Source organism: Achroia grisella, unplaced genomic scaffold (assembly GCF_030625045.1).
Source record: "Achroia grisella isolate CSIRO2021 unplaced genomic scaffold, CSIRO_AGI_Agris_v1 utg402, whole genome shotgun sequence".
Classification (NCBI taxonomy): Eukaryota; Metazoa; Arthropoda; class Insecta; order Lepidoptera; family Pyralidae; genus Achroia; species Achroia grisella.
Genome location: NW_026712841.1, coordinates 4,532,240 through 4,559,414, shown reverse-complemented (window position 1 = coordinate 4,559,414; position 27,175 = coordinate 4,532,240). Strand labels below are relative to the sequence as shown.

Below are 27,175 nucleotides of genomic sequence, written 5' to 3'. Positions count from 1 at the left end.
CTATTTCCAACAACATCGGGCCGATATTGCAATTTCGTTTTCCAATAGGCCGTTTTTATCCCGTTACCACAAATACGTAGGTATTTACTGCATAATAACACAATATGACAAAGAATAGCAACATAAATTTTATTTTAAAAAAAGTTCTTTAATATATCTTACTAACTCTTAATATATCCTAATATATCTTACTAATAACTTCAAATTTAAATTTTAAAAATGTAGCATTTGGAAGTAGACATAATTCACTTATTTACTATATTATGAATTTACATCAATTGTATAATAAGCGATAAAACCCCAATAAAATCCATAATAGGTACCTATGCATAAACCTTTAAAAATTTTATACGTGGAAAAACATCAGAGTTTGATAACCTTTTCGAAGTCGGTTGGAAACATATGTATCTGCATCAGTTATTACCATAATACTTAAAGAGAATCATATCATGCGTGGACTGCGGACACTTCTATCGATACGACAGAAAATTCATTTTGTCGAATTTATATCTTTCTCCTGGACAGGTCATGGATATTAACATAATATTTCAACCCGTAGGAAGTCCGGTTCGCAGAATAAATCTCAGCTGTCTAATGAAATGGAGGCTCCCAATAATTTCTACAGAATTTAATGAATAAAATCTTTTGTTTTCATTTCCTGAGCCTTATTTTATAGCCACTTTAATTTCCCGAAAGACAATGGTGACCCTTCAGAATGTGTTAGTGGGTTTCTCCAGTTGCTATCCCAAATTCTCGATATCCCTTCTCTTTGTTAACGTAAATCGACTTCAAACAATGGCCTCAATCAATACGTTACTGTTATACTAAATGAATGAACTGCACCTAATATAAACGGAACCTAACCTTCTCGTATTATATATAGACAGATACTGTTGAAAAAAGTGATTATTATAAATGCAGATTACATTGTTGATATTAAAAAACGTATTTTAGGTAAGAAACCCATCGTGTCAAAAATTGTCTTCGAGACTCGCTAGTTTGAAATATTTCAAACGTTTATTAAATGATTTTAGTTCCTTTGCTATTCCGCTATGATAAGAAAGGTGCCAGACAAAACGTGATTTCTATGTACCATATAATACGGGGTCCATACCTGACAACAGTATTCTAGACCAGATCTGATAAGCGCTTTAAATATGGAGATTTTTGTGGACGCCAATTTGAACTGTTTACAATTCCGCAACATAAAACCCAACAATTTAAAGCTTTTTGTTACCAAATGATTAATATGAGTATTGAAATGTAGCTTATTATCAATGTAAATTCCCAAATCTCGAACAACTTCTGCCTCTGTTAATGTATTGTTACATAACTTGTATAAATTAAAATAGTTTTTTTTTGGACGCGCGAAATGAATAAAGTTGCATTTTTTTTAATTCAAAGATAGTTTGTTCTTAATATGCCATGTGGAGAATCTGTCTAAGTCATTTTGTAGTTCGTCACAGTCAGGTGAATTATTAATAATTTTCATCATTTTCAAGTCATCAACATATAAATAAGTGTGTGAATTTGTGAAACAATCTGCGATATCATTAATGAAGAGATTAAATAAGATATGGGAGATGTGGGATCCCTGGGGGACTCCTGAGGATGCTATATACTCTTCTGAAGTAAATCCATTTACCACTAGGTACTCGAGATTTACGATTGGTGAGGTAAGATGAACACCAATCGAGAAATTTTCCGGAAAAACCATAAGCGGATAATTTTTTTACCAGAATGTCGTGTTTTACGGTGTCGAAAGCCGTGCTGAAATCAGTATAGATGACGTCAGCAGATGCACGAAAGTCGATAGCGTTCACTACATCCTACACAAAGCATGCAAAATTGTTTGTAGAACGGGCCTTAATAAACCCATGTTGTTATCGCAGGATGACGTTTTTTACATGCCAGGAGATTATAAAGCCGATCAGGGACTCAAACACCTTTCCAAATATAGGTAAAATGGATATGGGTCTATAATTTTTTATATCAGATTTATCACCAGACTTGAAAATAAGAATGATTAGAGCCTCTTTCCATATTGTAGGGAAAATACCGGTTGCAAGAGACTTATTGAAAATTACAGAGAGGGGATAAGCTAAAACTGTAGCACATTTTGTAACAAACAATGAAGGTATGCCATCACTGCCGGCTCCTTTGCGGTGATCAAGTCTTTTTAGTGCGCGGTTCAGGTCTAATTCAGAAAAAGAAATGGAGTTTAGGCAATTGTTATTGTGATCTATGTACTGGGGTGGGTCGTAAATATTTGTTTTGTCATTTTGAGGTTTATAGACAGAAGAAAAATTAGAGGCAAACGAATTACAAATATCAATACCATTATTTGCAATAATATTATGAAAGTACATTTTGGATGGGTTTTAGAATTACGTTTTTGTTTTAAAAAAGACCAAAATAATTTAGGATTATTTTTAAGGGACGATTCTATTCCAGACAAATAGTTTTTATGTTGCCGGATAGTATAATTCAAAATCGCATAGAATCTCCCAACCATCTGATCTACATTGTCACAATCTGACAGCTGCTCTGTCCAACATATTTTGTGTAAATGATCAATTATTTGCACATAGTTAGCTTTATGAAATTTAAAACTATTGTTAGCGTTTAAATAATCCGGTCCTGATGTACATGACAATGCAAGTTCCAGAGGCGGATGATATTGATCTATAATACTTAATGGTGAGGTACACTTTAATACGTTCTCCACCGGTACATTAGTTAGGACAAGATCGAGTATTCATTTTTGTGATTTAAAATAATATTATATCGATTTAAATTATTGTATGAAATAAAGTCCAACAGCATATACGAAAACAGACTGTAGCTTTTGGAGGAGCCATGGACTATTGAGAGAGAGGACTATTGGGCTTTCCAGACCATTCAATATTACTTAAATTAAAGTCACCTAATATTAGTGTGTTGGTGTAATTACTAAGAACTGTACATAGTAGTATTGTCCAGAAAGTGTTCTAAGATATGTTTTTGTAGAGGCGGAGGCAGGTATACACAGGTATACATAGGTAAAGTTTAGAAGGTTTGTTGTTAATACAGATATCTATAGATACCCAAATATCCTCACACTTACTCTCTTCTTCTTCTTGAGATAATCGCTTAGAGACCGCAATTAGAACTCCTCCGTCAGATTTGTTGTTATGGAAGCCCGAGGATACTCGATCTCGTCTGTACACAACACAACGTCTGTGGTCACAAAACAGTTCTGAGTTGAAAATACTATCATTTAACCATGTCCCACATAAAACAATTACATCGTAGGAACATGTGGCAGTATTAATGAATAAATCCGTAGTTTTAGTCCTTAGACCTCTTACATTCTGAAAGTAAATATTCAATTTATCTGAGATTTTTTTTAATTTTTTTATTTATCACTTTCTTATTATATATACCTTTAATAAAACGCTGAGATGACTAAATTTAAGTTTTCAGTTTTTTTAAAACTTCTAAGTTATGGACATAAACTAATTCAGAGGTTTCAGATTTTCGAATGTATATTCGTCCAGCTTGAACCCATACGAATTTATATTTAAGTTCTTTAGCACGTAAGTGAGCAGTTGCATTTAACATTTTGTTGACCGGTGATAGGTTTTCGGCTACTTATACAGGAGATTTTTTATCGTCAATATTGAGGGTACTGGAATTAATTTTATCCTGTGGGTGGTTTTTATTATACTGGTATATATTGGCTATTATATTACATCTTTTACATTAGCTAAACTAGCGAAGTAAATGTTGATCAAAGCGGCTATAAATTTTTGTTCCTGCAAGAACATTATAGTCTAGCTATAATATCCCTACGGACTAATACTATGGATCCCAAGACCTGAAAGTTCATGTCGACCGACTTAGTTGTCAGACCAGAACGACTTCGCTTTGATGAGGGTATATCCTAAGGGAGATCTTTGTACGTCGTAAATATAACACAAATGTTTACATAACACAAATATTTTATTACCATTTTATTTTAAAAACAGGTGGCTAATAATCATGCACAATGAATAAATAATGGTGAATGTTTATAAACTACTTACTACTAAACAATTTCATAGCCGGAAGATGTAAGATTTAGGTATTCCATGATACCTAAATCCATCAGGAAATTTCTAGAAAGGATTATTGTGTGGTAGCCCCTTACGTAAGATTAGATTTTTGGTTAGCACCAATGTACTGAGTAAAAAAAAATTATTAGCGATCTAAATCCGTACCGGTACACGAAATCATAAACACAGAAGTTATAGCTAAATGTAAATTGAATCTAAAACATTTAGGAGAAACCTCCAAGTCGGACATAAAATAAAGGATTAGGACTAATAAATTGTAGATAGTTCACTCACTCTGATCCGAATGAAGTCAAAACAATTATTACGAAAGACGAAAAATTATTATGCGTTAGCAGCTCTATGTATATGAGATCTCATATAGTATATGATTTAAGTCTTGACATATCAGTATCTGTATGTAGGTCAATCAAATATGTATTGGACCATACTAGATGACCTTTCATTCAGACTAGCACGTAGGTAATACCAATACTTTGTTTAATTTGCTTATTATTTAATGCTAATAAACGAAATGACGTGTGAAGAAAGACTAATATCTATATCTGATCATAATGACCACTTCTTTTGAGATTACCCGCCATGATCACGGCGGTTATATAACAGTCGAAATATCGGAAACAAATAAATACGAATAAAATACGTAAGATGTATACACATCTAACACGTTTAATAGTAGAGCCAGAAAAATAATAATCTATTATCAAATGTATAAGTCCATAAAATACAGTATAGCTCCACGATTTTGTGGCAAAAATACATCGTGCTGAACAGTGAACTAAGTTAAAGTAATTAATCACTGATGTTGACGACAGGGCGGAGCGGCGGTTCATTAAAGAATATCCTTATTGATAAAGGTTTAGATACTTACACGAGAATACACCTCCCATTTCTCATTTTCGCACTGTACTATGATAGATACCTAATTATAAAGGACTCCGCGAGGTGTCGCGCGAAACGACGTTAATTTAAAGTTTTAAATATCCTTTCTTAGCGGTTGGTAAGAAAGACTAAACATATAGGTAGATACTAAGTTTAGATTTTCGCATTGTAATGTATTATTGTAATAACTTCGTTGTATTCCTTCAACCTTTTCAGATTTATAAGAAGGTATATATGTATATATATATATATCTTCTTATAAATCTGAAAAGGTTTTATACTACCTGTATTTTTTCTTAAAATTCCAGTCTACTTTTTTTATTCTAAAATGCAGCCCAGGCAGTCTAAGTCGTTCTCTCAGCCTTCGGATACGCTCAATAATAGTCCACTCCTAATCTTAACTTTTTTTTCTTGTTACGCATATTTCATTACATAAATATAGATATATATATATTTTTATGATTCCTATTGGTAGCTTTTATTTGTCCCTTATTAATCAATACCTTTAAAAAGACTGGACTAGATGGACTCTACTACGACTAAAGTCAATCTACCATTGCATTTTGTTAATTAATCTATCGAATCCCATTATTTTCTAATACAGTAAATTATACCTGTGAAGAAATAAAAAAAAATGGTAATGACTCAACTTTCCCTAGACTATAGGTATAGGTATGATATTTGTGTCACTAAGAACTAAATATATTTTGGAACTGTGTAACATTTGTTTTCAACGCGGTATATTCGCAAATAATTGTTTGCATTAATTCATTTTGAAAGATTTGTCCATCTATTCAAGCTTGTGTCAATTAAACAACAATTTTCGTGTGAAATTACTAACTTTTCTTTTTTAGGAGCGTTTCATGTTGTTACATATGTTCAATGTTCGTTGAAATCTCATAAGGACCGACCTTCAGCTCTTAAAACGTAGTGTTAATTGCTCTGTGGGATTATTAAATAAAGTAAAATGTTTTTGTAATACTTTCCATTTTAATCTTGTTATTATAGGCATTTATCAATTATATAAATTTACATGATACTCGAAAATGCAGCGCATTAGATATGATTCAGAACTGTAAATGCACAGTACATTCAAATATTTTCAAAGTTTGGTTCATAACAACACTTGAGAAATAATCTTATTTATGTACTTTACATCGCGCCTTCTCGCGTCAATCTACAAGTATGGTCCTTTATATTTATATGTTAACAAATATTTTTATTACATGTCAAAGATAAGAAAAACTTGAAGCTCATTTAAGTAATTATATATGATTATTTTATAACCATATCACAATATCTTCATTTTATACATTTCAAATTACATTCGCGATTGTGTTATACCTATTGTCTATTCGAGCTGCCTCTGAAGCTATCGCATATTAACTTTTACAAAAAGCTGAAACATACATCAAACAGTTACTTGAAGCCGTTATACATCATTACAAAAAATGCAATGCCTCACTAATTGGTAAAATATTATGATCACCTAAATAAATTAACAAAGGAGCTCCAATTCTGCTAAAATTACGAATATCTACTATATAGAAATTTCAATGGCTTTATTTCGAATGGCATTATTTAGAAAATTTATGCATATAATGAAATTAAGTAAAATGTTTGTTTTTTTTTAATAATTTTAATGCACCATTTATTATAATACTCTATTGAAACATTCATAAACAGCACAATTGGAGCCATATTTATTTTAATAGTAGATACCTAAGAATACAAAAATAGTCAACTCTAAAAGGACGTCGTATCTATACACGAGAGCACACAACAATAGACAAATAGTTACTAGTTTTTTAACCTTCAACAGCCAGTTTCAAAACTGATATTTGAAGTTTTTATAAGATATTCAATCATAGGTATACCTACCGACATTCTTTTAGTAAAAGTTACATTCAAATCTGTCACAAATTAAACAAATTAAGTTTAAAAAGTAGTCGAGGTTAAGAAAAATTCCATTTTATGTTGATAAGGGTTCTACTCATATACATATTCCTTTTTAGGACATATATACTGTCATAAAGGTTTGCGCGAATTGATTCTATTTTGTATATAAACAAAATAACAATATCATGATGGATTTTAGTACCTTATTTATTTCGTTAACAAAATGCTGTGTGGTTTAAAATATAATTGTCCATCTATTCAAGCTTGTGTCAATTAAACAACATTTTTTGTGTGAAATTACTAACTTTTCTTTTTTGGGAGCGTTTCATGTTGTTACATTTAATTTTGTTGAGAAAAAGGGACTGATAGCCTATGGAAATAGGCTATTAATAGCGTAAATATGTTATTAAGAAATGTGATTTTTTACTGTCTAATTTATAATACCAATTATTAACCGACCAGCATAATTTCTTCTGTACTTTTATAATATTGTTACATATCTTTGAGGAAATATCTCCTTTAGAAAATATACACTCTATCCTGAGGATATAAAAGCATCGCTTCTAAGAATGTCCTTCAATTCTTGTCCCTGACGGTTCTAGATAGCAAACTTTGAAAAAGAACAAGCACAATAGATCTATGCAGGTCGCAGTGGTACAGGTCTTAGCACCTGACAATAGCCCAAAACCTTCAATAAAAAAGAAATACATATCCTCATTGACATATTACGAAATACATAATTCTTTAGTGCATTCGCTAACCTATCTAATGTCCTCAACAAAAATAGAACGAGAATATACGATATGTGTGACAAAATGTAAACTGCATATCCATGATCGAAACAAAAGAACTCGGCAACACATACAATTGTACTAAAAATAAAGTTCATCTTTATCATTATTATCATTACACAGCATAAAATAAAGTCGCTGTTGCTATATGTCCCTATGTATGCTTAAACCTTTAAAACTACTTAACGGATTTTGAAGCGGTTTTTTAAATAGATAAAGTAATCCAAGAGAAAGGTTTATATGTATAATACATGTACATCCGTGCGAAGCCGGGGTTGGTAGCTAGTTTATTACAATCTAACAAATCTATTTTAACACATTAACTTAGGACATCTATATCATTCATGAAGAGATTACTGCCGCTAACTTGGCAGATTGCTGTCATCAATGTCGTGACCGCAGACTCAGTTTCAATATATTAGTAAATTTAAAATATTAATTCATATGTATGTTAATCTATAATGGACCTAATATATGGACCTAGTAGCCTAAAGTAAATAAATAAAATTATACATAAGTGTCTTCCGTAAATATAAAACGTCAATTATAATTAAATAAAAGTAATTAAATCACAGAAATCATAACTATTTTATTGAAAGCATTGTAAGTCCATTCAATCATTACATTTCGTTAGGAATTATTCAATATATATACATAGATCATCCATCCATCCATCCATCATCCATGACAAATTATATAACAATATATAAAAAAAAAAACAGTCGCCTTTTCAAAGAATTATGGTTTCAATTTGTATACAGTGTTCGTCTTGTACTTTTTGTTCCTACATTCCAACATTTTTTCATTCATCTTTTTATCCAAATCAGTTCCTAATATCAGTCGAGGACAAACTCACATTTAATAATGACTAGCTGTTACCCGCGGCTACGTCTGCACATGCTTTCAATCGCTATTTCACGCCCTCCCAGATTATTTTTTGGGATAAAAGATAGCCTATGACTACCCTGGTAATACAATTCATCTTCAGGTCAAAATTCATTAAGTTCCGTTTAGCTGTTTAGTTGTAAAAAGGTGATAGGCAGATAGATAAAATGACATATTTATAAAATTAGCTCAGATTATATTCTACTGTATAGGTTATTTTAACTTAAAACTTATATAGAAGCTTAATTAGAGACTAGTTAATACATGCGACAATGCACATGCACGATACACTGCGCTAAGGACACTGTTGTATGTAAACGCGTAATAAAAAGTTAGTGCTGATATAATTAGATGTTGGTACGTTAATTAATAAAATGGGTCCTTATTTGTAACTAATACCTGGTTATATCCGCACTGCCAATTGAGAAATAGGCTGATTTTTAATTCGTTACTTATTTACAGACCTGAATGATGCAGACGTGAGTTACAACTAAATAGTCCCAAATGGTCCGGCTTTATAAACAAATGTTTAAATAAAAATGTATTTAATCTAAATGAAAGAAAACCTCAGGTCTGTATATATGTGCTGTGCTATACCATAATATTCACAATATAAACGTATTACTTTAAAAAATATATATTAATTCTTGCACAAATATTTTTATAACTATGGTAGGGTAGGGAACTTACTGTGTTTTAGTCTTCCGCAATAATGGTTTCGACTCCATTAAATGGGCCCCAAATATCCTGTAGAAGACTTAGTTATAAAAATATTAACTAGTAACTTCTAAAAGTTTTTTCTGCAATGTGAAAAGTACTTTCCATTGTTACAATTGTATTATCATGGTTATTATGCTGTAAAAACCACACTATGCATATATGGAGTGCGGTTAGGCTCATATTCGTGTACATATTTATAATTACTTACATAGGTGCAATTGTCTTATTTTTATCTACTTTACAGTGAAAAAATTATTACAAAATTTTATTACAATACATAATTTAATTTTTATATGGCTATATTTACTTTTCAGAAGCAATTGCATCAAAATTATTACGTAAATTCAATAAAAATCAAATTAAATGGAAATCAATAATTATTTTTACATTATTATTACAAAATAAAAAGCAATACTCGTAGTTTTTTGTTTTACAATAATATTCACCGATTATTAAAATAAGATATAAATCAGCTACAGCAATGATAAAAAAAGGTCCATGTAAAAAAAATACATTTAAGTATATTCTTAAAAAAAAATATATAAACTGCAATTTTCACTATAACAGAAAGGTATCAAGTAAAAATTTTCATCATAGTTTCAGTCATAGTTGATATTTGGCCACAATATAAATAAATAAATATCATACACAGCGCCATCTAATTCGAACTAGAACTAAATAAGTGATAGGCATACATTTTTTTAATACATACACAATAAACATAGAAAGCAAGCACACTAATACAAATGTTCGGATTGAGCTGAGATCGAGCCTATGACCATTGAGAGGTGAGCCATTAAACCGTTACACCACCAAAGTCTTCAAAATCAATTATTTCGGAGCCTATGTAAAATAGGATTGTTTCGGAGCATATAATTAAAATGAATCTCATCAAAATACTTTACCATTACTCATAAAAACTAAAACCTGCAGGCCATTTCAACTACAACGGTATTTTGTCACTTTCCTTCAAACGGATAAAAACCATAATAATAAATATATTTTAATAACTGTAATATACGGACTATGAATAATTAGAATTATTAGACATTTTACATTTTTATTGATAAACGTAAAATTGAGTACCATTATAATTGATATTATGCATTAAGAAGGCTAATTAATTTATTAGTTTTGATACAAGTAGTAAATTCTCTCAAATGTATGCTACGTATATAATGGGAATGTAATGTTATGAGAATAACTATAACTATGTAAAATTGGTATCTATTAAACTTATTGTTATTATTGGCCATAACCAATCTGTGATATTGGATATATTTTAGTCTCCTTGACCAATCATTGGTCCACGAGTAACAGTAGTTACTACTATTCTCAATACAAGTAATCGCTACTTGATCTGGTATTTCAATAAACCTGCCAGAAAAAGTAGTTACAAGGTAAACTTGTTTTATTATGGTTAAAACTAATTTAACAACCAATTCAAGACCAATGTAGAAATATTAATTGAGTAAGTGGATTTTAACAGTAGTACAATAATACAGATGCCATTTCCTCGACTACGGAACTCAAATTTAACAATTACTGTCTATTTTGTTTATAATATTTTTCTTTCTTTCTTTCGTCTTTCTTTTATAGAATTATATACGTCGCCTAATGACGGTAACTAAATGTTTATGGTCTCACACTCGCTAATAGTAGCATGGAATTAAACAAAATAATACAAATACATTTAGTAATTGCTATCTATTAAATAGGAAAATCCTAAGCAATGTGTGGAAATGTCCTAATATTATTATTATACAATAGCACTGTGATATGACTTACGACTATCAATCCCGGATTATTTATATAGGCAGTATAGGCAATAGGCCTAGCGTCGCCTGGAACTCTCAGGGCATGTAAAAATATAAGACAAAATATATTATAGCGCAAAAGAAGAAACTTGAACAATTAAGAAATGTCTGGTTTTAGGCTGTCTTTCGATAATTGGAACGACGCTGAATGGTACATCTAGTCTAAAAGCATAACTTAATCCGGCACCGATAGTAATTACATATATCTTGTATATATTTAAGTAATACACTTAAGCAGTCTCATACAACAATGCAGGCTAGCTCACATATGAAAAAAAGTTGTAGCACTGCTGTGACATTGTCCAATCCACAATCACAACACAAACAAGTACAGTCATGTCTGCATCTGTTAGAGCAGAGATTGCTCCACCATTATCTTCTCATAGCCCGCTGGCGGTGGGTACAGGAAATTTTCTAGATTTATGTCTAAGATAGCGCCATCATCAACTGAAATTTAATTAAATATGGTAAGTTTTCACTACTGACTTTCATTTTAAACAGACTTCTAAAGTTTTTATGTGACTATATGTTTATTATGTATATATGTTAAATTTATTATCTATATTTTATTTTAGTATTGTTTTTGATGATTCTTTTTGAGGGTTTACACTCATAATATATTTTTTTAATTATCGAAATCATAAAATTTTTAGATCTTTATTTGAAATTTAATCTTATGGAAAATGTATGTCAGGTAGTATCATATAAATAATATGCAAATTAAAGAAAAGTTGTATGATATTATTTACTAACAACAGACCATCAATGTACTAACCATAGAGCGCGGGATAGACAGTTCCTTTAATATTTCTTATAGGCACCTCCATATTCTTTCCATTCAAGAAGAAATTGAGATCTACATGGTCATATGCCACCCCAATCGTGTCTCCCTCTACTGGCATTACTGCAACTGTACTTGTATTCTCGCTTTCAGCTTTTTCATACTCATGACTTGGAGATCCTGTAGATACAAGCAGATCCGCTGTTGGTGACTCCCTTGGAGCTGGCGCTATCTGGTACAACTCAATGTTGGCATGCCTAACTGTTCCGTCACTGTTCAAACACCATGATTCTTTGTCCAGTCCACCTGAAATCACAAGTACAATAAAGTTATATCATATAATAATATACTAAAGATATAATAGCATATTTCGTTTTTCTGAGTAAAAGTAAATTGGACTTTTTTTTGACGTTTAGGTAATTTTATACTGCCCGATTGTTACCTCACCATGAAATAATAAATGAACAGATTTCAGGGAATGTTTATAATTCCATATGTTTTGGAATAACTGGCTTTTGGCTCTTTGAGTCCATCATTACTAAAAAGGAGACCTGAATGAAGCAATAATTGTGCCATAAATGATGCTAAGTTCTGGTGTAAAAAAAATTATGTTATCATTGACATGATAAAAGAAACCTCACATAAAAATATGTAAATATTATCAGAATTAAAAATTAAAACAATACAATTTGATACCTCTATTGTATGCATGCCCAAACAAAATAGAGGTCTTTAAGTCACAAGCACAAAGGTAGTAACAGCAGAGGAATTTAATATATATGAGCAACATTAAATATTTAAGGTAAGTGCACCAATAATTATAAAACACAACCAGTTGCCACTAAGTCAAAATGAATATAAATTAGGCAGTCACAAATGAAAGAATGACCTCTGTCTTTGACTCATTGAAATCATACATGCCATCTCTGGTTTTTACTGAAGGTTAAAAAAAGTATTGTTATGCCAAGTGGTGTTATGAGAGTGCAGGTGCTTATGCCTCATGAGTCATGTGGCCTTTGCAGGCTTTTAAAATCTTCATGAATTACTGTACACATTTTGCATACTAACTTTTATTTATCACTACATAGAAATCTTAATTAGTTTACTTAAAATGCGACCATAAATAATATGACTTGCATTCTAACTGTAAATGAGAGGACAGTCCTTTTATTTACAGTGTACTGTACTACTGCTATATTAAGATCTTTTTTGTTTAAATGACGAAAACTGTCAATTTGTCTTAATAAACTGTAGACTGTGAAGGCATTCTTAATACAATTTTACTAATCTTAATCTTTATTACCTCCTTTCTCCATTACCCACCATTCTGTTCAAATTAAAATTACAAATTCAATTGAGAAAAACTGACAACTGTAGTTATATTTAAAGTAAATTTGTTAAGACTATTTAGTAATTAAGGTACATTGAATTTAAAATCCAGGATGTAAAGTAAATTATAGTATTTCCTCAGCAATTATGTTTTAACAGAAGTAGTCAATTTATTAAAGGTAACTTTAAAATATTCTATATTATATATGAATATGGAATTTTTTTTATAATTTAGTTAACAAACAATATCAGAATATTATATTGCTAAAAGTACACAGTGTGTTACAGTACTAGTGTGTCTGTAATATCATAAAGTACACTATATTTATAAAGAAAACTATCATTATAGTGACTATAGTAGTTATGTACTTATAAAACAACATTACCATGAACTTTACTGACATCTGTGTCTCTGGTGGCAAGGCCAACAGCCCAAACTCCTCCCTGCTGCAGTTTCACCTCAAAATATGACTTGTTCTGCACAAGCGGAGCATTCCCAAGTGCACAACCAGACCCACACACGCGCTGGCCTCCTTTAACAACCACCACTTCATGTCCTGTAAAATATAAATTAATGACACTCTTTTTAGCATATAGCCAAAGAACTCGAACATAAAAGTTTGAACAGTTAATATATTGATTTAGTTTCAGATGGACTTTTAAGGTACATTTAATGCATAGTTATTATACCAACAATGTGAAAATATCATAAATACTTTGTCTCTTTCTAAATCAATCAGTTTTTTAAGTACTCCTATTAAATAATTAACATTTTTTAATGGTTTACTATTTCAGTGCAATTAAAATAAAGAATTATAAATGAAACTGAAAACTAAAGGTCTCAAATTAAATTATCCTTGGAATGATCAAATTTATACTTAAAATAAATACATTTTGAATGTTTTTTATAATGTACAAAATAAAGTGTAGTATACTGTATAGTACATGCAAGGGGGTGGATACTGCCTCACATTGACTTTTTGTTTATTGTAGATTTAACAAATCCACTATTTTGCAGTCTCATGCACTCCAAGCACTGAAGGGTTTTATTTATATAGTGAAAAAGCAATATTGCTGACTTATGGAACCTAATAAGATATTTGTCTAAATCATTGAGACCAAACAGAGTACGTTCACGTTTTATTGTGTGTTCACTGTTTATTGTTTATTGTGTACAAAATTGCACATAAGACATAAAATAATAAACTATACAAACCCATGTGTAATGTGTCCAGTTGTACTGGGTTCTCTTTGACACGAATGGGCACGCTGGGCGTCAAAGTGAACCCGTTGAGACATCCTTTCAGACAACAAAACATCTTGGCATAAAAACTACAAGAAACGAATGTAAAATCAATCAATAACAATTTACATTTCCCAATTATTGAATTATAGCTACCAATCGGTGTTATTGTATAAATAAATTTACGTCATTTTCATTCATAATTTAAGTGACGGATTCTGACACATGAATGAATGACGATTGACTAGCGACTGTCAGACTGTAACTAATGACAGAGCAGCGTAGATTAATAGTTTAAAATATAATTCATTCATCTGTGCTAAAACATGGGCATTTAGAAAAAACGGCTGCTTTCAATTAAGCAAATAATCACTTCGATTTTATAAAGTTGCTTCCAAAATATTGAACATATTATTGATCTAAAAATGTAAGTTGCTAATAAAATGTATTAATATTACTTAATAATTATCCATCTACTACCTATAAATGGTAAACATCTTATTATCAATAACCAAAATATTTCAGTGTTTTTCACGATCACGATTTAAAATCAGCTCGTAAGAAAGGAACTAAGTAAGTAGGAAGTTAGTAACTAAACTCCAGTTTATATATATAGTTATTATGACATGTCGCCAATCATAAATACATTTCGATGATCTATTTTAATTATTTAGGTATATTACACCTGCATATTGTAGCCGGATATCGGTTTTACGGGGGAAAATACATATATATCGCGGGTAGGGAGTAATTGGTAATAATATCTTATTTGTGGTAATAGAGACTAATGACCCTGTAGCTAATAATGCACTAGAGCAGCGCGACCTCCACACAGACTTTATGTGGGTATTTCCAAATGAAATCCTCACGATGGGCTGACCGACATGACTTCATGCTCATCCTACATCGAACCGCCCCGCGCCAGCATAAATCGTTACCATTATATTCTATTTATTGAAAAAAATATCCCTCATCTTATACAGGAGGATATATAACGTTGAGAACAATCTAGGAAGACAAATTTTAGTCAAAATGATGGTACATTTTATAATATTAATTTATTATGTGTATTTGATAATATAATAACCCCTTAAGTAATTATTATTAATTATTATACGACTATAAATACAAATAATAAACCTATTTGAGATTATGCCAAAACAAATACTATAGTAAATCGTACATAATCGTTCCAATCTGAGACCTCGAGACATGATCTGTTTGACAAATAAAGGAGCTCTCTTGTACCAATGACTAGGACAAGTAATCGCTATATTTGCTCGTGCACATAAAGGCTTATTCTATCAAGTTCTATGCTGTACCTACCTACTTATTTCATTTTACTCGAGAGCTGTAAAAATATATACTCACTAAATATTATATAAAAGGCAGAGTACTGATACGATTCTGTACGAATATACAAGTATAACTCAATATTTTTTTAACGAATTATGTACCTACTCTATTATATTATGTGGAGAATGATAATATAAACTGGAGATCAATTCAGTTAGTTTATCATGACAAATTTACCAGGTATAGCCACGATGGTTTCAATGGCGTGGCCGCGTGGAGGTCTCTGGTAGAGTACATTATCATCAGTGTGGTCACTAGATCCTATTGCTATCTAGCCATCTCCAAAATGTGGTCAACAGTCCTATTTACTATAACAATCCCTTCCCCCTTAATTATACTTAAAATGAATGAAAAGTATCACGGAAGATCTTACATAGTAGGACAAAATAAAAGTACCATAACTGGCGATATTAAGTCATGCCATGACCTCATCATTGCGGTAAAATTTCTCTTGAGAACGTTTACCTGTATGTTTTATGTCATAGCCGTAACTTAGTTTAAATAGGTAAGTCTTGATGTCTACACATCTAAACTCAAGTGCATTTATTTATAATTGCACTCTGAAGTACAGCTTTCTAAAGTATGGAAATCTATTATTATATTTACTACTACAGACGCTACTGGTTACACACTATTTCTTCGCATTTTTTTAAATTAGTCCATTAGTTTCTGAGCCTGTTCAATGCAAATAAACAGATAATTAAATGTTTTCTCTTTTCGATATCGGTCTAGATTTTAATAATATAAAGAATTAATTATAAAATATTAATTAATAGTTTGTTTGTTTAGCTTATTAAATAATAAACTTTTTTTTAATAATTAGGCACTGGCGTGAAAACATACTGGTAAAGGCATTAGATAGAAATAATCATTATATATAAATTCGTACAAAACATAAATTTTATGCAACGTCATAATGATCATTCAAGAATGCAATTATTAAACAAATGTTTTTATGTGACTGGTAAAAAGTCTGCCGCCATTTACAGTATTAATTTGGTATTGTTAACGGTAATTACTACAACTGAAAAGTGTTCTAAACCTAAAAATTGAATTAGATGGGTACAACTTCTAAATTCATGACCACTCGGGGTAATAATCTTGCTACGCTAAAGATATTTATAAACTAAAATAAATTATTCTAAAACAGCGCACTCTTATTTCGTGAACACGCAGTAACCAAAGTTTTCTCTGTAAATAATCATATAGGTATAAGTAAGCATTATTGACTCAACTGATTTGTTCAAACTTTGTAGGTATTAGACAGTTGATTTAACACCAATATTTATCGTTATAATTAATTGGATTATGCAATTATAATTTGACGTCAATGTCATTGACACCCAATTTACATTTTTTATGCGACTGGGAGTGGCAAACAATTCAAAGCGTCTACACACGATCCTAAAGTCAGTGGCAAATGGAGCAGTAATAAAGAGATTCCTAAATCGTTTTGTATGTAGGCAAATCGTCAGGAATAATTAGTTACCTACCGATTTACTATCTCCGATTTTAGGGCCGTATGTGCTCGGTTTTAACCAACGCCCCTTCTGATGGAAAGTTGTAACTTGTAACCATTGAAGTCTACGAGACAACACCATGTAACATCACATAATACGCGGGGTGGGGATTAACAGTAATAGGTATAGTCAGGCATTTATAAAATCGTCACCTATGGTATGTAGGTAAGAGTGGGGAACAGGGACCTAAAGATGTAATGAAAAGAAAGTTGGAAGTGAAGAAAAGTTGTATGTGGAAAGATTTAGGAAGGATAACGGGACACTGCAGTTCTGAATGAGATATGAGGCGATAGGAACTCAACATTGACTTTATAGATATAATATGTACAATTTACATATATATAAAGTTACTATTAAAGTCAAATAATGGAAATGTCAAAATATAATAATGGAATGGTGTACCCGCATCCGCTAACGGTTTACATTGGCGGGACACCAGTAGATGATTGAAAGAGCATCAGGTCCATTAGCCCATCGTGACAAATTCACCAGGAATTTATCATCGTGATTTCCAGGAGAAAGCGCGTAGAGACCTGACTAAGTTTCACATTACTGAAATCCCTTCCCCCTCCCCCGACTTTATATATTGCCAGACTAATCCTGTCGACGCCCTGATTATAATATTTCCAACATATAATAGGTAAATACAAGTTTACTTTGTTTCATTAAATTTGAATATGTTCCTAGTGAAATGTTGCTGTAATATTGGTATTTAGGTGTAGTCACGCACGAGCACTAATATGTAAACAATTTAGTACTTTGTCACAGTGACATTATTGGCAACTCCAAACATTTTTACACATTACCATTAAATTGTTATTTTAACGAGGTACAACATTGTTTGTACACATCTTTAGTTATAATCCTACATTCATATCAATGCACAGCTAGAAATTATGACATACATACATTTCATATATAGCCCTTTTATATGGGATGAATATAGAATGATGGACCCATTTCGCAATTCGCTGGTGAGTCAGCAATGGAGGATAATAGAATTAGCAGTTAGTATTGTCAAAGTTAAAATAATATTACTTATATATACATCGCTGCGGATTTACCTGAAATTAACTACAATTGCCTCAAGAGAGGTCGCGTGAAAATCTACTTAACTAGTACATTTAGCGACGGGGGCCCCGTTTTTTTTTTGTTTTTCATTTTCCATTTCTTAACAGTTTCCATTGCTAAAAATTGTCCTGTTTGTAGCAAATAAAAGAATCCATTAAACATTCCAAAAAATTACTTCAATTTTCTTTAACTGCTTTTTTCATGCTATTAATTTTATTCGTCTAAAACATTTATTCTAAAAAAATATATATTTAAGTATAAATTACTAAATACCTATTCAAATTAATAGATAAGTACATGCTATTATATAACATCTGTTAAATCTTAGAGGATGACTTCATTACCGGTGATTGCCAACTCAACAATGCGTAAACTCTACATAGGTACTTACTGTGTATGTGCACGCGTGCTTATCAATTGACCGAAAGTGGGTAAATACTCGTCAGGAGTCGAGTATGGAATGCTAATAACACCCTAAAGTAACCAAATACTTTCTATATCATGAATTGCATTTGATAAATAAAACAGTTACACTGTCAGACTTACACTCTACCACCCGTTTCTATGTACAACCAACAACTTCCACAAATATAGTTACCGACTAACATTACATGAGTATATAGATGATACAGTTCTAATTGGCAGATTCTAATTTGTATTTGATCAAAAATATAACAATAAATTGACACACAATTTTTTTTATGTTGACCAGAATCCATTTACGTCCTATCGTTCTAAGTCGGAGTAACAAATCACTATGCCATGACGCTCACAAAACGCTAATATTTTTCTACACAATCATTTATCCATGCCTACTAAGCTGAGATAAATCAAATTCAGATTTGTATCTCTTAAGAAAATGGAACCTAACTTGTGTTTAATACACAGTGATAAATAAGTATGAATAATAGCTGTTACATACGACTTCGTCTACTTTTAATATACAAACGCTAGCCTACGTCCCTCCTTGGTATATAATAATCTATCTTTATATTAAATTTCGTTGATTACGTCCGGACTTTTAGTCTTCTAAAGATACCAAACAGACAACACACTTTCTGATTCATAACATTAATATGGATTATATCTACTATTAGTTTATTCATATTTTTAGGTTAATATAAATATTATTTTATTTATTTAATATATTATTTCTTCTATTTGTAATTTTCACTAATAAGAAATTCCTACAGTAACTTTGGTCTAGCCCTTATTGCCATATCATTGCATTTACATGGAAGTGAATAGCATGCAAGACCTATCCTAGTTAGGGTTTAAAAATAGATTAATTAAAAAAGTAAGAGATCCGAAAAAAATTATACTCTGTGTGTTATTATTTCTTTCATATCACAATTTCTATAATGCTCTAAAAGCTTGATGTTTGATATTTTAGATAAATATAGAAATCATCGACATATCGAATAAGAAACAAACTGACATCCCTTCGTAAACAAAGTTATATACGTCGAACTCGGCAATAAACTATCCCAATAGCAAATTAAATAACTGAAATCCATTCCGATGATCATACGAATAAAAAATACCGTCGAATTAAACGCCCTCCTTTGAGCAGTCGGTTGAATAAAAAACAATTACTTAGTTATAGAAAGAGGAATAATATGACTGAATCGTTAAGTATAAATTTATCAATTTAACATTTTTCCTCCTAAAGGGCAAAAGCCACCCTCCAGGAGCGGCCAGATGTCTTGTCACACGGAGACGCAAGACACCTCCATATAAAACGGTCGCGCTGCGCACACGCATCAGTTCAGTTTGTGACGGATCTACAGCACAGACACACGGCACGGTGAGTACCATATTTTTTTTATATTACCGACCTATATATTTATTACTATATATAATAAATATAAGTTGAAATTTTCGACATATAGTTCATATAATAAACCGTGTAGACTGTGTTTATATTAAAAAAATGTTGTTTTATTAAATAACTAAATATTATAAATAATATTACATATCAAATTATGACAAAAATTTAATAAACAATTTGTTTCATATTCAGAATTGTCAAAAAATAAATATAACAATTATCAAACGAACCATGCAATTCTTATTCAGATTTGACCAACAATATTACTTTTAAGAAAAAATATTTTAGTATAAGTGTATAAAAAAATTGTTATGTAAAACAAGGTACGTAATTATTTTTGGAAGTATTTACTTAGCTATAATATGATGGGTTTGACAAATTTTACATTTACCTAATTGAATTAGCGGATATAAGGAAATCTTTTAAATTATGTACTAATGACATATTAAAATGCTAACTACCTTATTTTAACGCCCAAAGCGTTAAAATAGTGTTTGGGGTTCATCAACAAAGGTCGCGGGAGGAATGAACTGGCTGGTAGGACCCGGGGCAAGGTCACTTTCTAACGCCCAGGACCGGTCCGATCACAGCGCGGGCGATAACCATAATTCCAGGGAAAGTTTGTTTGTAAACAGTATTACGGGATTCTAAACCTTTTAACGCGGTAGAGAGATATTATAACAATACAACAACTTAAGTTACTACCATTAACACTGGGAACTCTAAACTGTAATGGACTTTTGACGACTTCCGTAGTGCGATGGGCAAATATAGTCATTGCTTTCCGCACAGTTCCCAGGTTTGATTCTCAATACAGTAAAACAAGATGTAGTTTTACCGTAGAAGAAAAATATTATAGTATATCAAAATGAAGTTGTAAGTAGGTATGAAATATAACCTCTCTCGTATTTTGTTAAATCACATATACGAGATCTACGATAAATTATGAAACTGAAAAAAAATACGTTATCGAAAATATTAAAAAGCGTGTATTTCCTGTGACAATACATAAGTACTGATATATCTGTATAGTCCAAGAAAATCTAATTTAAATCATGAAATACTTTTTTAAATTTCATTTAATAAAATAAAAACGTTGGAAAATGTTTTAACGTACGTATATGTGTACATATATCATGAATAAATATACAAATTGGGATGTGTGGAATGTATGAATCTTGATATCCCTGGAGGCATCTATACTCGTAGGCCTTTATCTGCTTTGTTAATAGTAACAGGTTATTATAGACCAAAAATTCCATAATCGTTAAAAAAATATAATCTAACAACGGTCAATGTCAAACTGGATCGCGATTTTTATTTGTAGGTACGTTGAACTTGTCCAAACTATATCAATCGACTAAATTAAATAAAGATACCGTTTATGCTGTAAGATAGATATTAACTTGGAACGACAATCGTATTTTTATGTATTTTTTTATTTCTAATACAATAAGCTATGTCTAGAATTGTCCAAACAGCTCTTTCTGACGAATCTTTTATTTTATATTTTAGTTTCTTCATTGTTATTTACATTTATTCACATTTCTATATCTGATACCTATGTTTGTACTTATGAGATGTAAGTATTATTAAAACATTGCTTTAGCGATAAGACTGCCTTATGGTGTTTATATGTCGTTATGATATGTGGTTATTTCTTTAAATAGTTATATATGTAAATAAAATGTATTCCATCCATCTAAAAATGTCAGTAAAACTCATATCTGTCGCACACTCAGCAACAGCTCCCAATGAAATAATATAAATTAGTTTTTAATATTTATATAATAATTTTAATGTTTAAATATTAGCTAATATATTTACATAAAAAAGTGTTACATGTATAAGAAATAATGTTATATATTAATATAATTAGAATATCCTCAGTTTAAACGAAAAATGTGTTAAAATCAGATTGCATAATTAATCATTATTATAATGTTACCTGATAATATCAAATTTAATTTTAAACTATATTCCTACATTTAAAAATTGAACTAATAAGTATGTTTCATACGTCAGGTCCGAAGTGACACAACTATTTTAAGTTACTACAGGAAGGAAAGTTTCTGTATGTTTGTAAGTGTCTTGTTTAGTAGGTATTATTTTTCTCCGTACAAAAGTTGCCTGGTAGTAGAAATCCTTTTAGCCATAAGGCCGGCCGTTGTTTTCTCTTTATGATCTTAACATCTTTGTTGTGTAACGTAATAGCTAGGGATGGTATATTTCGTTTAAGGTATTTAGGCAATTGAAGTTAAAATTCGATATTATTAAATTATTCATATAGGACAGTCCAGTTTTTTGTATTAATATTTTAGTTGCAATTATGTGTAACAATATTTAATAATTTGTAATTGTGTATTGTTTATTACAATGAATTTGTTAAAGAACTAAAATTGTATTGTGCTGTACTGTAATACAAGTGGGATAATAAATTTATTGTTTGAAATATTATTTTTGTTGCATACATAAATATCGTAAGCCATACAACTATAACAATAGCATGTTTATACAATTCTTATTAGTCGGTCTATCTGTCACTGCGTATGGCGTATTTTTTATAACGCAATCATTTTCTAGAATACAAACCGTGTGAAAATTTTTATGATAATAAAAAATTAAATGGATATGATTTTATATACACTTATATAAATAAATATCGTCATTATGGTGAACGCAATAGTTGAATTGTTCAGATTTCGCTAATATTAGGTTCAGTAATACTTTTAGATAAATATCATTTCTTATATACTTACATAAATGTGATTTATAACGAAAATATTTATTCAAACTTTATTTAATCGTAGGCGAGATTCATGCTATTAACATCTCTATCAACCAACCTTAGGTAGTGCAGAGAACTCTAAAGCGGTTTCGTTAATTAAATAAAAAATATATAATATATGAAATAAACATAAACATTAAATGCAGAGCTCTACCATAGAGAGAAATACTTACACAGTTAACAGACTATTTATTCTTGTTTCAGATGGTGAAACAAATGTTGTCAGTGATTTTATTGGCGGTAGTTGCGGTGGCTAGGGCACAGTTCAACAACGGACGCATTTTGGAACCTCCTATTCCATCACAGTGCGTGCAGAGAGTAATCCACGAGAGATATGCAGACAGTAAGTATTTATATCTATTGTAGAGATTTCTAATAAAAAAATACAGACCATATTTATCGCAATATAGAATTATCGCAGAGGTATCGCAGATGTCAAACAACGAGAACAATTAGTAACTTTATATATATTAATCGGTCAACGAAAATAAATCATTAGGTGTGTGTCAAGGCTATATGTAGGTATGGCCGGTGAATGAACTTACGTTCTACCTACATATATGTTTGTATCTTGACATCAAAGCTACGAAAAGTATGTAAATACGTTTACGTGAGAAAAAAAAATTATTATTAAGATATTTATATTAATATAAGTACTAACTGATTCCCTTGACTTAGTCTGCTTTTTCTGAAATAAAAGTAGCCTATGTTATCCGTTCTAGTGATGTAATCTATCTTTGTGAAAGAGTAATAGACAGACAGAGAGTCTTTTTCATTTGTAATATTAGTAAGTATAGATTTAATAATATACATTTGTTATTCTGAAATTACCGAACTAAAAACTGTAATTGATTATATATGGTAAATAATACCAACTTAGAATCACAAGTACTATGTCAAACGCGGCGTATTATAAGGATTTTGTAGGTATTAATCAGGTGTGACTATAACCATTTAAATTATTGTTATTGGAAATGGAAAGTAATAATGGAATGTCATTTAAACTCACTTTTTGGAACTAAATGTTTCATCTTATCAAGAACTAATTTCATAGCTGTGTAAATAAATAAAATATTGGGTTACGTCTAAGACACCGTTCTTTATCTGTAGTGTTTCTCAAGAAAAAAAATATTTTTAACGTAAGAAACCACAACCTTAGCTTGAAGTGGAATGTCATTATACAAACTATAAAACTTATCTCTGTTTTGTTCTGTGATAAGACTACCTAGTCCCCGATTATCCCTGAACCTCTTTAGAAGAAATGTTGACACACTTTGATAAAAACGTATTAAATTACATCGTTATTATGTCATCATTCATATAAAAATAGTAAGAATAAGAAATAAATATAATATTTAGAATACAATATTAATAGAGGTTTTCGTTATTTCATTCATTTAAATTTCCGTTTGCTGGCATATCTTAAATATATAAGATATAGATGCATACAGGATGTACCTAAATAAAGATGACCTATAAAAGTTGATCTATAAAATAAAATTAAGATGAGCTTGTAGTGGACATAGATACAAGTTTTATTTTTATGAAATTGCTACTAGACAAAAGGTTTTTGTAAGAATGTTACTTTTTTCGTCTTAACGGCTGAACGGATTTTAATTCAATTAAGTGTGTAGATTATAGGCATCACGAGGACGGACATATCATAATCTTAATAAAGTTGACGAATTCTTGAGTAGCATCTACTATACATATATACCTATTTTAAAACCATAGTTACCACCTTCCCAGTGAAATAAAAAAAATCACGTGTACAAATCATGTGGTACGCACTAAGTATTCAAGTTCTATCTGTTGAAATACTTAATATTTAACTATTTAGTTGTCAGTATTATTTAATCACTGCACTACACTTATAGTTCACATAGGAGTTTATCATTTGTTTATATTATTATCATTTGTAAATAACCAAGAACTTCTTATCGGGTCTTTTTGTATTTGTGACCAATTTTGACTTAAATGAATCACATCTATTGATTCGGCAAATATTTTGTGTACACCGTTTTGAGCAAGTTTTATGTAGCCCGGATAGCTCAGTCGGTAGAGCATTGGACTTTTAATCCAAGGGTCCAGGGTTCAAGTCCCTGTCCGGGCGGTTATTATTTTGAACTCACTAAATATAGTAGTAGACTAGCAATAATTCTTTCGTTATTAACGTAATTCGTTTAAATTCACAACAGGATGTACCCAACCGATATGTGGATTTGACTGTTTTTTTTTGTGTATTTTACATACATTTGTGTTAAAAATTAAATAAACCCCTTTAAAATGAACCTATGTTCACATTAAATACTTAGGTACTTAGCAACAATAGCTAAATAAGATTGTTTTTATCAACAAGAAAGTCAGCTTTTACTGGCGACTAATATCTTGGTTCCCATCATCACAATATGTACAATTTCACCGTAACATGTAATCTTTTAGATAAAGAACTAACAACTGCTAATCTTGTACAATTTACTTTCTTGTGTTCTGCTTAAATTGGTATTTTTCTTTATTTTGAACATCATGAACATGAGCCTCACGTCACACTGTATTTGTGTACCTATTCGTACTAATAAAATATATTTGTACCCATATTTTAAATTTATTATAAGTAAGACCATTATGGAGTCCTTTACGAACACTTTCTTTTCTAGATAAAGGCTATTTCTTCTCTTGGCGTGATCCGGCGCTTCGCGGTGTGGAAGAAGACTGGTTGAGTGCTAGGAATTATTGCCGGCAACGCTGCATGGACCTGGTGTCTCTAGAAACCAGTGACGAAAATGAATGGGTCAAAACTAGAATTGTTCAGGATAAGGTGAGAGGATAATTATTTGTTATTAGGTTCATCATACAATATACATAGGTATATGTAGTACCTTTATCCCAGATGGGAAAATCAGAGGTCAACTGTCAACTTTTGGGCAGTTAACATATTCACTTTTCGCGGATTATATATATATGAGAACAATGTGGCTTCCTTTGCATTAATTTGGTTTCTTTATCAGTATTTTAATCACCAGAAAGTTACAGACACAAAGTTTTTTCTGTCGGTTATATTTAAATTCTCAATGAAATAGACACCGTCTATATATTCATGTAGGTACGGTGACATCATACAAAGTTATGATTACGAGTTTTTGCACCCAGGTAAAGTCGGGGCCGGTCAATAGTTTAACTACTAACTTAACCTATATTTAGAAACCGACTATTATTTTTATTTAGGTAGACTAGATGTTGCATATTTTCCCACCTGACAATAATAATGAGCAATGCTGGCCTATGACGAATCGCTTTTAGTCGTCATTCAGTCTTTGTGAAGAGACGTCGATTCACTATCCTTGACCTGTATAATAATGTGCATCGCATTTTCGTAAATTTAGCAAAATATTCACGCTTGATTCAGATCTGTACACCGTGACCATTATAGCGTGAAAACGGAGCCTTTTTCAAAACACACCAAATAGAAAGAGAAAGCAGCGCATTCTTTGGACGATATCTTTGACAAATTCATAACGTGAACTTTTTCGTAACACGCTCTTTGGCACATACATACCCAAACGAGTTGGCCTTTGTTTAACAGTCCGCTAAAGCATCTGATTAGAATTTGTCTTTGTCATCCCACAGTAACAATAGAATGCCTAATCAATTTCTCTCAAGTTTCACTATTGCTACTTGTATTTCCTGGGAAAATTATGGTTTTATAGTCGATACGCTAGTATAACTGAGTAGAAGTTGCGTTTTTATCGAAAATGTTATAATAATTGTAGAGACAGACAACAAACTTAGACGTAGTCATTGAAATGATTAGCCAACAAACATATTATTTACTATGGTTATATCTCACGACATTACTCACGTACATTGTAATTGTTATTATACTATAAGTATGTTAATTTACGATTAATTAAAATCCTACCATTAGCCACCAAACTACCTACCGTTGATTATAATCTTATACGCGCACCTAATCTTTTTAAAATCATTTACCTACTTCACTATTTCCCAATCAAATAGGAAAATCATAAAAATTTAAGCATTCTTTCTATAAAGCATTATGGTTACGTATACGGTATATACATACGTAACCATAATGCTTACATTACGTGCATTCCTCTATTTAGATGCATCTTCAATACTAAGCTTTAGAATTCAACTATAATGTAAT

The 27,175-nt window shown here is 30.9% G+C and overlaps 2 protein-coding genes and 1 non-coding gene across 3 annotated transcripts in view; 2 read left to right on the top strand and 1 right to left on the bottom strand.

The window, feature by feature from the left end:
• The window catches only part of LOC131844226 (heparan-sulfate 6-O-sulfotransferase 1-like), a 202,497-nt gene that overhangs the window by 171,904 nt on the left and 3,418 nt on the right, over nucleotides 1–27,175 (top strand). The window contains exons 7-9 of the mRNA XM_059193048.1: nucleotides 20,061–20,195; nucleotides 23,212–23,350; nucleotides 25,665–25,825. Coding sequence (XP_059049031.1) covers nucleotides 20,061–20,195; nucleotides 23,212–23,350; nucleotides 25,665–25,825 — 435 coding nt within the window. The remainder of the gene's footprint in view (nucleotides 1–20,060; nucleotides 20,196–23,211; nucleotides 23,351–25,664; nucleotides 25,826–27,175) is intronic.
• Nucleotides 11,168–14,658, bottom strand: LOC131844231 (SPRY domain-containing protein 7). The gene is made up of 4 exons (XM_059193054.1): nucleotides 14,415–14,658; nucleotides 13,585–13,755; nucleotides 11,864–12,175; nucleotides 11,168–11,535 (listed from the first exon to the last, which is right to left on the bottom strand). Exons 1-4 carry the CDS (start codon nucleotides 14,515–14,517, stop codon nucleotides 11,438–11,440), a joined length of 684 nt encoding a protein of 227 aa, XP_059049037.1. The 5' UTR covers nucleotides 14,518–14,658; the 3' UTR covers nucleotides 11,168–11,437.
• Trnak-uuu (transfer RNA lysine (anticodon UUU)) lies at nucleotides 25,048–25,120 on the top strand. Its single transcript has one exon. It is a non-coding gene; the product is annotated as a tRNA-Lys (tRNA).